Below are 13,325 nucleotides of genomic sequence, written 5' to 3' on the forward strand. Positions count from 1 at the left end.
GTAGCTTTCTCTGACTTTTTACCGTCAGAGTCAGTCAGTGCTTTTCAACTAAATGTTTATTCGTTGCATCTGATGTAGCAGCATTTAAAAAAAAATGTTTTAATGTTAAGTCCCAAACTCTGGAAGCCTTCTATTAAAGTAAGCTGAATCCAGGAAAAAAATCAGATTTATTTTCATAGTTCATATTGCCATTCTTGCGTTTTGTGATCTCTGCTGTTCATTTTCACAGTCCTGTCTTAAATCTTTTCTGGTATATTCTAGCTTTTGAATGCTATTGATTTTTGTGTATATTTATTTACAAAGAGAATTTATTTTTCTTGTGGTCTTCTACTTCTTGGTCTTTTGTCTTAATGGTTATATTAACCCTGCAAGTAGAGATTGGCGAACTTTTTCTGTAAAAGACCAGATAGTACAGGTCTTATGTTCTGTAGACCATAGGGCTCTATTGTTGCAACCACTCAACTCTGCCTCTTTGGTGCAAAGGCAACCACAGATGAAATGTGAACAAAGGAGTATGGATGATATGTAGTATAATTTTCTTTTCCAAACACAGGCAGCTGTATTTGTGCGCTGCAGTCATAGGTAACAGGAAGAAAACAAAGACATCATGATAAAATATGAGTAATCTATTAAAAATTCTTTTCCTTTTCTATTAGTTTAGTTTATTTTAGCTAAGAATGAATGTGTTTATTACTCCATTTTTAATAGCAGAAGGATTCCGTTTAAGTACCCTTATATAAACATCTTTATCCATTAGCCTGTTGTATTATTTTCTGCTGTCTTGGATTTTTTTTTTTTAAGATTTTATTTATTCATTTGACAGAGATCGCAAGTAGGCAGAGAGGGAGGCAGAGAGAGAGGAGGAAGCAGGCTACCCATGGAGCAGAGAGCCCGATGTGGGGCTCAATCCCAGGACCCTGAGATCATGACCTGAGCCAAAGGCAGAGGCTTTAACCAGCTGAGCGACCCAGGCGCCCTGCTGTCTTGGATTTTTAGCACAGCAGTTGATTTTGAGCTATACCAAAAATTGACTCATCTTGTTGGGTATTTTTTTTTAATTGAGTGTACATTCATATCATACTTCACCAAAATAAGTCATCAGTAAAGAAACTAACATAAGTAGCCCCTGTCCCATAATGGATTGGGATTTGGATCAAGCATAGATTGTGGCAGCCATAGTCTACCGTTACTTCTGTATTCTGCCATTTGTACACCTGAGCCCTTTTCCAAGAGAGTGAACTCCATTGGAGATGTACAGACCTTTCTGTGGATTTCTCTGTGACCCTTCATGATACTCTGTAGCTCTCAGAGATCACATTTTCTGAATGCTACAAGTGGTCTGTGCTTTCATTAGTGACAGAGCAAACTTTCTCACAATGAATACATATGTATATATATTCAGCTTTCCGAGTTCACACTAAAAATTTTGATAATGAAAACTATTTTCTCTTATCTCTCTTAAGCTCTAATAAAAGAAAGGGTATATTCCCTTTTACCTTCTCGGATGGTTAATACTTTAAAATACCCCCGTTTGTGGGGGACTTGGGTAGCTCAGTCAGTTAAGTGTCTGCCTTCAGCTCAGGTCATGATCTCAGAGTCCTGGGATGGAGCCCTGCACTGGGCTCCCTCGTCAGTGGGAAGTCTTTTCCTTCTCCTTCTGCCTGCTTCTTCCCCTGCTTGTGTGTGTGCTCTCTCTCCCTCTCAAATAAGTAAATAAAATCTTTGAAAAAAAAAATACCCCATTCTTAATCAGGTTTTGTATGTTGTGTATTTTTATGTAATTTTGCATTATTCTCTATATTTCTGTTGTTTTGTAAACTAAAGCATTTTCTACCATTTACCTCCACAACAATGTAATGATCTTTGTGGGTTTGGAAGCATTGTTATAAGGTTATACTCTCAAGCTGAGAAGCTTCATAAGCTGGTCCTAACCTATTACCTACCTATCTTGTCCCCAACTTGCCCTATATGCCAAGCACCACAGGTATGCATTCCATTCAAGACTTCACTCAACCTCATATCACCCTAACTTTCCTGTCAGGAAAATGGTCATAAATGTGTTCTCTGAGGTTCTTTCTTTCATACCTTCCCAGGCAGAGGTACCTGCTTACTCTGCTAACACCGCCTGGTCCTCACTCAACTACTTCGTTATCTCTGGTTATCAGTCCCGTCACAAGCATCACTTGTCACCTCTCACCCAGTGCCCTGTGACAAACATATTGAGCCCATAATAATTACATGTTGATCTGAAGGAACACCTAGAGAGAAGGAAAGGCACTGGTCATCACAGACCCTTTAATCATATTTTTTTTTCTTTATCTTTAGGTATTCTTGAAGTTTTACACTGTGTGTTAGTAGAAAGTCCAGAAGCTCTAAATATTATTAAGGAAGGACACATTAAATCCATAATCTCCCTTTTAGACAAGCATGGGAGAAACCACAAGGTAAGGGAACGAATTTATTGCCATGGATGAGTTCTGGAATAATGTTAAATGTATTTTTAAAATAAGGTAACTTTTAAAGGTGTGTCAGCTGTGGCATATTTCTTGTTCCTTAATTATAGTCAAGGAATTATATTGCTGTTTAGTGCTTATTTGTAGCACCATTGAGACACTGAGCAGTTCTCAGCTCGCATTTAAGAGAAACTTAGAAGATACATGACCTCGTGGCTGTCGTGTTCACATGGTTGGGTCAGAGGGAGCGTGTTCACATTCACAAGACATGCTGGGATACTCAAATCTGAATAAGGGAATTAGTCGGCTGGAAGTGCTTTTTCTCTTCAGGTTCTGGACGTCTTGTGTTCTCTCTGTGTCTGCCATGGAGTAGCGGTCCGTTCCAACCAGCATCTCATCTGTGACAATCTGCTGCCAGGAAGAGATCTACTGTTGCAGACACGTCTTGTGAACCATGTCAGCAGGTAGACTCAGACAGACATGGTCACCAAACAGGTGGCCTAACAAGGAATTCACGTTCTAGCTCTGTCGTTAAAGCATCGAATGGTCTGCTTGTTTTATTCAGATAGTTTACGTACTAGCCCAAGGAATAGTGTAGTTGTCCTGTCAGTTGGATGGGGTAATAGTAACAATAGGTGAACTGAGCAGAATATGCATTTATCACAAGACCATAAGCTTCCCTAGTCATATCCTGTGAGGCTGGCTTATCTCTGACATCTTCAAGAGCAGGCTGACAATTCTACAGGCTTACAGTTAGATGTAATTATGTTTTGTGCTTTCTTAGAAGATGAGTAAAAATGCTACCCTTCAATGCCAACTTCAAAGTGGCTACTATATATAATAAAAAAACAAAAAAGCTGAGTTGGAATGTCTAAGATATAATTCCATTAATAAATATAATAAAACTACATTTGGTTAGATGTCCCTTCCAAGGTATCAGAGGTTCCTTCAGCACTGTGTGTCAGTCACTATTTTTTTTTTTTTAAGATTTTATTTATTTATTTGACAGAGAGAAATCACAAGTAGACAGAGAGGCAGGTAGAGAGAGAGGAAGGGAAGCAGGCTCCCTGCTGAGCAGAGAGCCCGATGCGGGACTCGATCCCAGGACGCTGAGATCATGACCTGAGCCGAAGGCAGCGGCCTAACCCACTGAGCCACCCAGGCGCCCCTCAGTCACTATTTTCTATGCTTTCCATGTTTCCTCCACTGTGTTTGCACTGGGTTCAACTAGGTCCAAGTAGGTACACACTTTACAGATTAAAATGTTGGACTGTAAGTGGAACTTAAGTCTAATGCCAAAGGCTGAGCCCTTAAATACCAAGCCATGCTGCCTTCCTTATATCAAACAGTATAATAAAAATAATGATACAGCTTTCAAGTAAGAAAATATTTTGCTTGATAGTAATAATTTTGTTATACTCTATCTAAGAGCTGTCCAGAACGTAATCACTGCCTTACCCTGTTTTAAACAAAAATGTAGGGTTTGGTGTGTATTTCTATATTGTATTTTTTCTTTGGTTTGCCTTTTTTTTTTTTTTTTTTAAACAGGGTTGATTTAAGACTTCTTGAGTGGCTCTTTGTATAACATATGTGCTGTTGTTGACTGCTATTTCCTGAGACCTTCACTAATCCTGAGCATTAACATAGGGTCTAAGTTTCTTAGAAATAGTATTAAATACAACTACCTAGAAATTCTTCTGCCCTCAGAGAGGCATTGAAAACAACAAAGCTGCTTATCCCCCTGTTCCTTTGCCAATAACATGGCTTTTCAGCTTGTACCTTACCTGATCCATGGCTTAGGAAGGAAAATGTCTGCATCTCCTGAATTAATAATAACTGCATGAATTCTACGGTCCTGTTACACTGAGTATCTCACCTTAAACATGATCAATGGTATAAAATGTGCTGAAAAGCAATTCAGAAAAAATAATCTTAGATCCCTGAGGGACTTTGTCAGGTAATCCAAAAAGCAGATACCCTTCACGGAATGTTAACTGTAGGCTGGCTATCCCCGCCTCCTGCCTCAGTGACTTAGTAATTTTGCAGTACTGAAGGAAAACATATATTTAATATATTGCGTTTTGGAGAAATGGGATGAATGTTCGAAATAGACCTAAATGAACACAACAGGTGGTTTATCCAGAGTTGCTCATGTGCTCTCCCTATTTCTTTGAAGCATGAGACCCAACATTTTTCTGGGCGTCAGTGAAGGGTCCGCTCAGTATAAGAAGTGGTACTATGAGCTGATGGTGGACCACACGGAGCCGTTCGTGACCGCCGAAGCCACGCACCTGCGGGTGGGCTGGGCGTCCACCGAAGGGTACTCGCCCTACCCAGGAGGCGGTGAGGAGTGGGGTGGAAACGGCGTCGGAGATGACCTCTTCTCCTACGGATTCGATGGCCTTCATCTCTGGTCAGGTCAGCACCATCCACGCCTTTCTCTGTGTGTGCGAAGGAGATCTGTTGCCCTTGCTCTTGGGTTTCCGAGAGCCATCCATGCTGCGTGTATTCAAATGTATTTTCTTCAGAAATTTACCATGGAAACGATGAGAGAGAATGTTAAGTACAAAGCAGAATTTCACTAGGGGAGAAACAAAACTCTTACAATTATGGTACATTTCCAAAGACTGTATTGTTGATGAACAGTATGTGTGAAAAACGGCATCTTGATTCATAATTCACTGCAAAAAAAAAAAAAGAAAGAAACAAAACAACACACCACATTTGTGTGTTTCCTATTTACTTTAACAGGTGTGTGTGAAGGTCTAGCTTCCACCAAAATTAGATCCTGCAAAACAATTGGAAGAAATAGAGAGTCTCATCTCCTCATAGATGACATAATATTGGGAATTGGTCATTTGTGACGCATATTGTGAGGTGTCAGTAATAATCAGATGACACTTTGTGTGGAACTGTTTCTAGAAAAGCATATATTTCATTTCACCAGCCATCAGCCTGAACTTTGATAGTGAGTACATATTAAGAATGAATGATAGGTAAAAATATTGTATCATTTTTTCTATTAGAAGGTACATTTTAGTTGGCTCCATTCAAAAGTTCAGTTCTTAATGATGTAGATGTTTCTAAGAAACTGGAATTCACGTGAATTCTGCAGACATGTGCTTGTGCTCATAAAGCTGCATTTAGAATACTGTTCTCATATTTTGTAACATAGTAATGATAGACAAAATATGGAAGATGTGTGTATTTTTGCATATAAAAAGCTGAAATCTGTCTTCTAGGGGGCACAAGTGATATTTATCAATGTTTCAGAGGAATGGTAGCTTATGAGGATTTTAAAAAGTTAAATTGAATTAAATCTGAGAGTTTACAGTAATGGGTTTAGAGATAGAAACATTTCACGTCATTGTATTTTATCCTGAGTATTTACTGAATTTTTTCTTTATTCAGTGCCTGTATTCAGTAGTCAGGAAGAGATGGGGCTTTGTTTTGGATGTTTCATCTAGCCCCGGGGGCATGTGGTTGGGGCCCCACATGTAGGAGGGGTGGCGTGTCTTACACACCATGCTGTTCTGGCCAGGCAAGTCAGAGAATCTGTTCCCACAGTATACTTTTCCAACTGACAGAAAAATGCAAAAGAGCACTAACATCAGAAGGTCCAACAAACAGAAAGTAGAGGTAATGTCTTGTTTATAATACATGTGAATTCTCACCCTTCAGATTTTACTCTCTTCTCTCTTTACTCCTACAATGGCTCCAAGTGCCATGGCTACTCAGGTAAATGAAGGAATCATGTTAACTTGTTTTCCCATTTCCCATTACACAGAGATGGGGTATGGGTGGGGGAAGAGTACTCTGATAAAATAATGCAGAATTGCTTCTAAATGTTTTAACCACACAATGCCACTTCATTTTCATTTTTGCAAGCTTTGAAGCTTTTTCTTTCAGCTCACAAAGAGAACCCAGCACTCACAGAGTTAACCTGTATGCATTATACTTTTTATTATAGGGTATCTGTTAAAGAAAACAGTAAGAATAACAACAGAAGTTTTCAGTGGATCTGTGAATATATCTCAGAGAGGAGGATAGGTTGGGGAATTCAGGAGAAAATCACTTGACACTTTCTATCAGGAAAAATTCAACTTTTTCTTCTCCCCTCCCCCCCCTTTTTTTTTTAATGGCAAGAAAGTATGTACCATGCCTTGCCTATAGTTGAAATGTGTGGTCTCTCAAGCTACAGGGGTTATTCAGTCAGACAACAAAAAGAAATAAGTGACATCAAAATTTTTTGGTAAGAAAGAAGTAAAACTTTCACTGTTTGCAGTTGACATGATACTATATATAGAAAACTTGAAAGACTCCCCCAAAAAGCTGCCAGAACTGATGCAGGAATTCAATAAAGTAGCAGGATACAAAGCCGATGTGCAGAAATCTGTTGCATTTCCATGCACCAATAATGAAGCATCAGAAAGAATAATAAAACACTCCCATTTACAGCAGCACCAGAACTATAACATACTTGGGAATAAACCTAACCAAAGAGGTTAAAGACCTGTACTCTGAAAACTATAAAACACTGATGAAAGAAACTGAAGATGACATGAAGAAATGGAAAGACCTTCCATGTTCATGGATTGGAGGAGCAATCTTGTTAAAATATCTGTACTATCCAAAACAAGCTACCTATTTAATACAATTCTTAGGAAATGCCAATAGCACTAGAACAAAAAAATCCTGAAAATTTATGTGGAACCAGAAAAGTCTCCATATTGTCAAAACAATTTTGAAAAAAGAAAAGTAAAGCTGCAGGTATCACAGTTCTAAACTTCAAGTTACATTACAAAGCTATAGTCATCAAGACAGTATGGCGCTGACACAAAAATAGACACATATATCAGATCAATAGCATGGAATAAAAAAAAACAGAAATAAACACACAATTATATGGTCAATTAATCTTCGACAAAGCAGGAAAGAATACTTAATGGGAAAAAGACAGTCTTTTCAACAGATAGTGTTGGGAAAATTGGACAGCACCATGGAAAAGAATAAAACTGGACCACTTTCTTTTACCATACACAAAGTAAATTCAAAATGGATTAAATACCTAAATGTGAGACCTGAAACCATAAAAATATTGGAAGAGAGGACAGGCAGTAATTTCTTTGACACTGGCCATATTAAATGCTTCCTAGTTTTAGATTCATAGTCAGCAAAGACAAAGCTGAATCATTTGGTGGCTTCTGACTCATTTTCCAAGGTCAGAGTCCTAGTAATTCGGATTAATTTTCTTGGGGTCATTCTCCTGTTCTTTTTCTTTTTAATAGTTAAAATGGAATTCAGATCTGTGACTTCTGCTGTAGAGCACATTCTTTACCACTTAACTTGCTGTAATTTAAGGGTGCTGGCAGTTTTTGGAATGAGAATTAGGCTCATGAGCAAAAGTTTTGAGCTTTCTCTTCACTTACTCTTTCCAATTTCAACTACACACGGTGTTGTTACATTCTCCCCTCTGGGAAGGCAGAACTGGATTTTTGGGCACCCAAGTTCCAAATGTTTGTAAGGGAGGGCCAAAAGTATGAAAAATCTTGGTGCTTTGGGAGCATTTAAATATGGAAGTGTGGAGGAATGTCCTAGAACAGTTGAAGAGAAAGATGGGTAGAAATTTCTAGTCCAAGGGTGATAAATCAGACTGCTACTGTCTTTGTGGCTAATGCAGAGAACGGGAATGTAGTTGTCATCGGGTGTGATAGGTTTGCATAAATATGGCCTGAAAATGCTTCTAAGTGGATTCAGTAGTGTGAGTGCCATTGAAATTATAGACCTGAGGTTGTTCAGTATGATCCTTCTGTCTTACTTGCTTGTTTCAGGCATCACAAGAGAGTTTGCCATGGTGGTTTTTGGTCCTTAGCATTAGCATAATAATATCCCTCAGAGAGACCAATATATTTGGTGTATATAAATATATGTATAATAACACTTTCATTAGCTATTGATCTTGAGCTAAACAAGGGTGTAAACCTCCTTATGTGAGTTGCATTGCTTTTATATGATTTTTTCAAGAGCCATCTTTATTATACTCAGGGAATTTCAGGAGTACTACTTGATAATGAATTTATTGCTTATAGATTTGAATATTGGTAAAATAAAACATTGACACATTTTAAAAAGTAGGTACACTCTACCACTGGCATTTCAGATATGCTGTTGATAAAAAGTTTGGCATGCTGGAAATTTTAAAAAGATCTTATAAAAATGCAAATCTTGTATCATGAAATCCATCTTTGCCTTTGCTCAAATTGAGAAATTTTGTATGCGTTTGTGAGCATTGTTTGAGAGAGCCTTACCTTCATGTCTTTCAGTATGTCCACAGAGACTAATTAGCAAAGGAGTTTTGACATTATCAGGAATGGGTGTAGGCCACAGGTTGGCCAGGGCAAGAAATGACATTTATCAAATAATCACTGTCACGCCTCAACTCGTATCCTGCTGTTCTCAGGAAGCCAACCAAGATCTTGTGTGAAATAAACTGTAAAACAAATCAGTTGGCATGCATTTGTGTCTCAGCAAACAATGCACGGATGAACACATTTTCTGCTTTCCTTATCCCTGTTATTTTTATTTTATAAAACAAAAGGGATTGAATATTTGGAAAGGGTCCTGACATGCAAGCCCTGCTATGTCTGAGATGCTGTGTTCTTTTAAACCATTAGTTTAATCATCATAACAGCTCTGCAAGGTGATGGCATTTGGCTTCCAAGAAGTCAAGGTTTAGAGAGATTATGTAATTTGCTGATGGTCATACAAGTAGGAGGTGGTAAAGCATCTGTTGGAACTCAAGTCTCTCCCTGGAGATTTCTCTTTGACATCCTTCTGTTCTCAGCTTAAGCTGATTTGTGCATCAGATACTGTCCTGCTCCAAGCAGAAGTTTCTCTGCATATCAGAAGGTCCAATTTACAATAAAGAGAGCAGCATGGCCCCAGGGGAGGGGAGAAGCAACAGTTTTTGGACAAAGGATTTAACATGTAGTATTAATTTGCATTCAAAATTTATTCTCTTCCAGTATTGTACATTGATTTGTCAGTACCTACTCAAATCTTTGCCTCGGAAGACGATTCTGTGAGGAAAAGAAATCACTGTCCTGACTGTTTCTCCTCCATAGGCTGCATTGCTCGTACTGTAAGCTCACCAAACCAGCATCTGCTGAGAACGGATGACGTCATCAGTTGCTGTCTAGATCTGAGTGCCCCAAGCATCTCATTCCGAATCAACGGACAACCTGTTCAAGGAATGTTTGAGAATTTCAACATTGATGGCCTCTTCTTTCCGGTTGTTAGCTTCTCTGCAGGAATAAAGTTAGTATTTCTATGTGTTTTGGTTTGTGTCCCATCTGACTTCTCCTACTTTCACAGAAGACACTGCACTGCCATGCCCCACACTCTGCTAACCTTCTGCCCGCTCCTGTCTGTCCCCAGGGCATTTTTCTTGTTCCTTGGAGGAAGAGGTAAGATTCACCCAAGAGAGGCATCTTGGGAGGCCGAATGCTTTATCCACCTGTGCTACCATTTAGACGGGGAAGTTTGCTAACCCTACCCGGGATCCATGTCCTGAAATAGTTCAAGCCCACTTAAGTTTACTTGTTTTTTTAATAAGGGAAAATAAACAACATTGCATAAGAAAATATCACTTATTTCCTTATGTTTCATTAATTTTCTTTTTCTCATCTCATATTTCCCTATCCCACTCCAAACCCCCATTTCTACAGAAACTAAATGGATTTTGTTGCTGCTGTTGTTCATTCTCTCTGTGTTACCCGGTACATGTTGTACTGGTAAATTGTGGGCTGTGATCAGTTGGGTCAAGATGGTTTCCTCTAACTTGTTGCTGTCTTGCTGTTACCACATGGAAAGAGATAAATGATAATTCTTTGGAGTTCTACAAAGAGAACAAGCGATGGTCTGTTGTGATAAGGGGCTACCATGTCACCTGTTAATGTGTGTGTGGCTCCCTCATGAGAGTGGCTCCTTATTATGACTGACCATCAAGTCACTCTGGGTATTCTTCCTATTAGAATTCTATTCATATGAATAAGTCATGGTTATAGAAGCACCATATTGAAGAGGGGATAGAAAAAGCATGAAATACTATGTACCCATGCACCAATGACCTTTTCTGGTGTGTTTATACAAATTACATTTCTTTCTATAACCTTCTGGAGTGTTTCAAAACCTTTGTTTTCTTCATTTTTAGCCCTTTGCTTTTTTATTTTATTTGCTTATAATTATTGCCATTACTTTTGGCCTGGAAGTGAACCACAAATTAGAAAAAGAATTACAAGGAAAATGAAAATTTGGTTTTATTTTTGTAAGCTGAGGGCCTGTGGAATCAGTATTGTTTAGATGTGTTTTAAAAAGTGTTGTTCAGTGGAACTTGTTTTAAATTATTTTTAATTAAAGGACTTTGATGTATGAAAGATTTTAGTATGGTTTTGGGGTTTTTTTGTTTGTTTTTCATTTTTTTGTTTTTTGTCATCAAAGAAGGAATAAGGTGACTTTCTTCCACAAAGGAAATATCATTTGAGTTCCCTTTAAGGAATTTCCCTGGGAAGTGGGACAGTGGAAAGTGACTGTTACTTTTTTTTTTTTTTTTTAAATCAAACCTCATGCAGTCCTATAATTTTAAGTATCTAGATGTTTAGATAATGTCTTCTCTTTCTCTGATGATTCTTTGGGCCTCTGGAGACATTAAATGACCAATTACCGTGCACAGATTTTTCTCCTATAGGAGTTTGATGCATGTGCTTTTGCAAATTCTCCAGTGACTAATAAGTTTTCTCAGATCCATCAATGTAATGTAATCAGCTTTTCGTGCTTTACCTTTTGTGCTTAGAGGCCCTTAGACTCCAAGGTGCTCACACTATGACGGCACTCGGGGGAACGTGTGGCTTCTGATAAGGTTAATTTTGTGCTAATCATTTATTCCATGTGTTTTGTTGGTTAGGGAGCTTTCCATACACCAGAGCTATACCTGACCCTGACATGCATCCTTTGTAGGGTACGCTTTCTGCTTGGGGGGAGACACGGAGAATTTAAATTCCTCCCGCCACCTGGGTACGCTCCTTGTTATGAAGCCGTTCTGCCGAAAGAAAAGTTGAAAGTGGAGCACAGTCGAGAGTACAAGCAAGAAAGGACATACACACGGGACCTCCTGGGGCCCACGGTCTCCCTGACGCAGGCTGCCTTCACGCCCATCCCTGTGGATACCAGCCAGGTACCCAGAGCACCTGTAATGGCGGCCGTTTGTACTGCTGTCCTCTTGTGCTGTTGTTCTGATGTGCAGTGGCTTTTGGTGGACACTCTTAACCGCAGCCCACAGGAACACATTTGCTAACACATCCCACAGTTTATATGCAGAATCAAAGAAAGTCTTCTAAAGTAATGCTTACCTTTATCAGATCCACTCACCTATTTGGTATTCAGATTCTATTCTGTAGTTTTAAAGAGTGATCTCAAGCCATTACATGGATTTCACGATGCACTAATGTGGATCACAACTGGGGGTAATGCATGCTTTTTCGAGGGTACACTTTTTGTATATGGTGGGCATGAAGTTTATTTCTTCAGCCATCCAGATACATTGTAACTTTGAAGCATGTTAACTGACCTTTATCTTAAGTAGAGATTGAGATCCTGGGCTCTGGAGTTGGAGCTCCTGGGGTCAGTTGCTTACTTGGGGACCTTGAGGAAGTCCCTCTCCTTGTCAGTTGGGTTGCCAAGAGTATGCTGGACAGAGTTCATACATAACAGATTAGCACAATACTTCGCAAACAGGCAACTGAAAAGTGTGAGTCCGTATTCTTTTCTGTCTCATAGATGTGAATGCATCTGACAATGACAGTGAATTAAATAAATAATTGCTTTGTCTTGATGCTGACGTAACTTTAATAAGGTCAGTTATGCAAAGTTTTTGAAAATCCAAGAGATTGCCTCCAAAGTCTAACGTAGAGTTAACACCAGGCTAACTCAGAAGGTTTGGTTGTTGAGCAAATACTTATTTAGCTCCTGAATCCTGTTTTCTGCCTCATCATGCTGGCCTTTTATGTTATTGAGTGAAAGAAGCAAGCTTTTTCCATGGCTAAAATTCAGCTTGTTGTTCCTTGCTGCAAGATGGCAGGATATGTGGAATGCTACCAAATTTCAGTAGTAAACACGATCAGGAGGCTAGAAATGGACTGGAAGGGCCAATTGGATTATGCAGTGGGAGCACATGGAGGATTTCTCACGACACAGATTGTCTCCAGCGTTGTGGGGAAAGGAGCAGTGATAGCATGCTCCCTCAGGAAACTGTCTCATCAGTGAATGTTGTAGGCAGTCGCCTGCTGTCTGTGGAGGGACTGGCTGTGGGGTGAGACCTAAGTGCATTGCCAAACAGCAACAACCAACCCCTGACCCTGAGAACCAATCGTGTTCTTTACGAAGAGGTCATTAAACGTCTTTGAAGGAGAACACGTAAAGATTGTTTTCCTTAGAAGCTTATTCTTGGAAACCACTAGAAGGAACAGAGCAGATTCAGGGAAAAACATAAATCACTGCAAGTATTTATAGGCTCAGAGAGCCAGTGGATTATCCTTTGGTCACTGAATTGCCTTCATTCTGGCCTAAGTTTAATGGCCAGTTTAGCTGAAGAACCTGGGGGTGATGTCTCTTTTTAAGTGATGCCCGCACTGATGCTTACATCCCACATCCATGAAGCCATTGTTCTTAATGGTGACTTGTCCCCACCAATACCCCTGTCTTCCTTCTTCCCCACTTTTGTTCATAAATTCACTTGGAAACCTAAACTGTCCCACCAAAACATCCTCAAATTACCTAAACAATTTTCAGATATACCTTGTTATATTTTTATAACTA

General features: G+C 39.2%; 1 protein-coding gene across 3 annotated transcripts in view; it reads left to right on the plus strand.

The window, feature by feature from the left end:
- Nucleotides 1–13,325, plus strand: part of RYR2 (ryanodine receptor 2) — a 751,000-nt gene that overhangs the window by 423,188 nt on the left and 314,487 nt on the right. For all 3 annotated transcript variants that reach the window (XM_059170336.1, XM_059170337.1, XM_059170338.1), the window contains exons 18-22: nt 2,326–2,444; nt 2,784–2,917; nt 4,630–4,871; nt 9,578–9,770; nt 11,469–11,685. In XM_059170336.1, the coding sequence (XP_059026319.1) occupies nt 2,326–2,444; nt 2,784–2,917; nt 4,630–4,871; nt 9,578–9,770; nt 11,469–11,685 (905 nt within the window). The remainder of the gene's footprint in view (nt 1–2,325; nt 2,445–2,783; nt 2,918–4,629; nt 4,872–9,577; nt 9,771–11,468; nt 11,686–13,325) is intronic.

Source organism: Mustela lutreola, chromosome 4 (genome assembly GCF_030435805.1).
Source record: "Mustela lutreola isolate mMusLut2 chromosome 4, mMusLut2.pri, whole genome shotgun sequence".
Lineage (NCBI taxonomy): Eukaryota > Metazoa > Chordata > Mammalia > Carnivora > Mustelidae > Mustela > Mustela lutreola.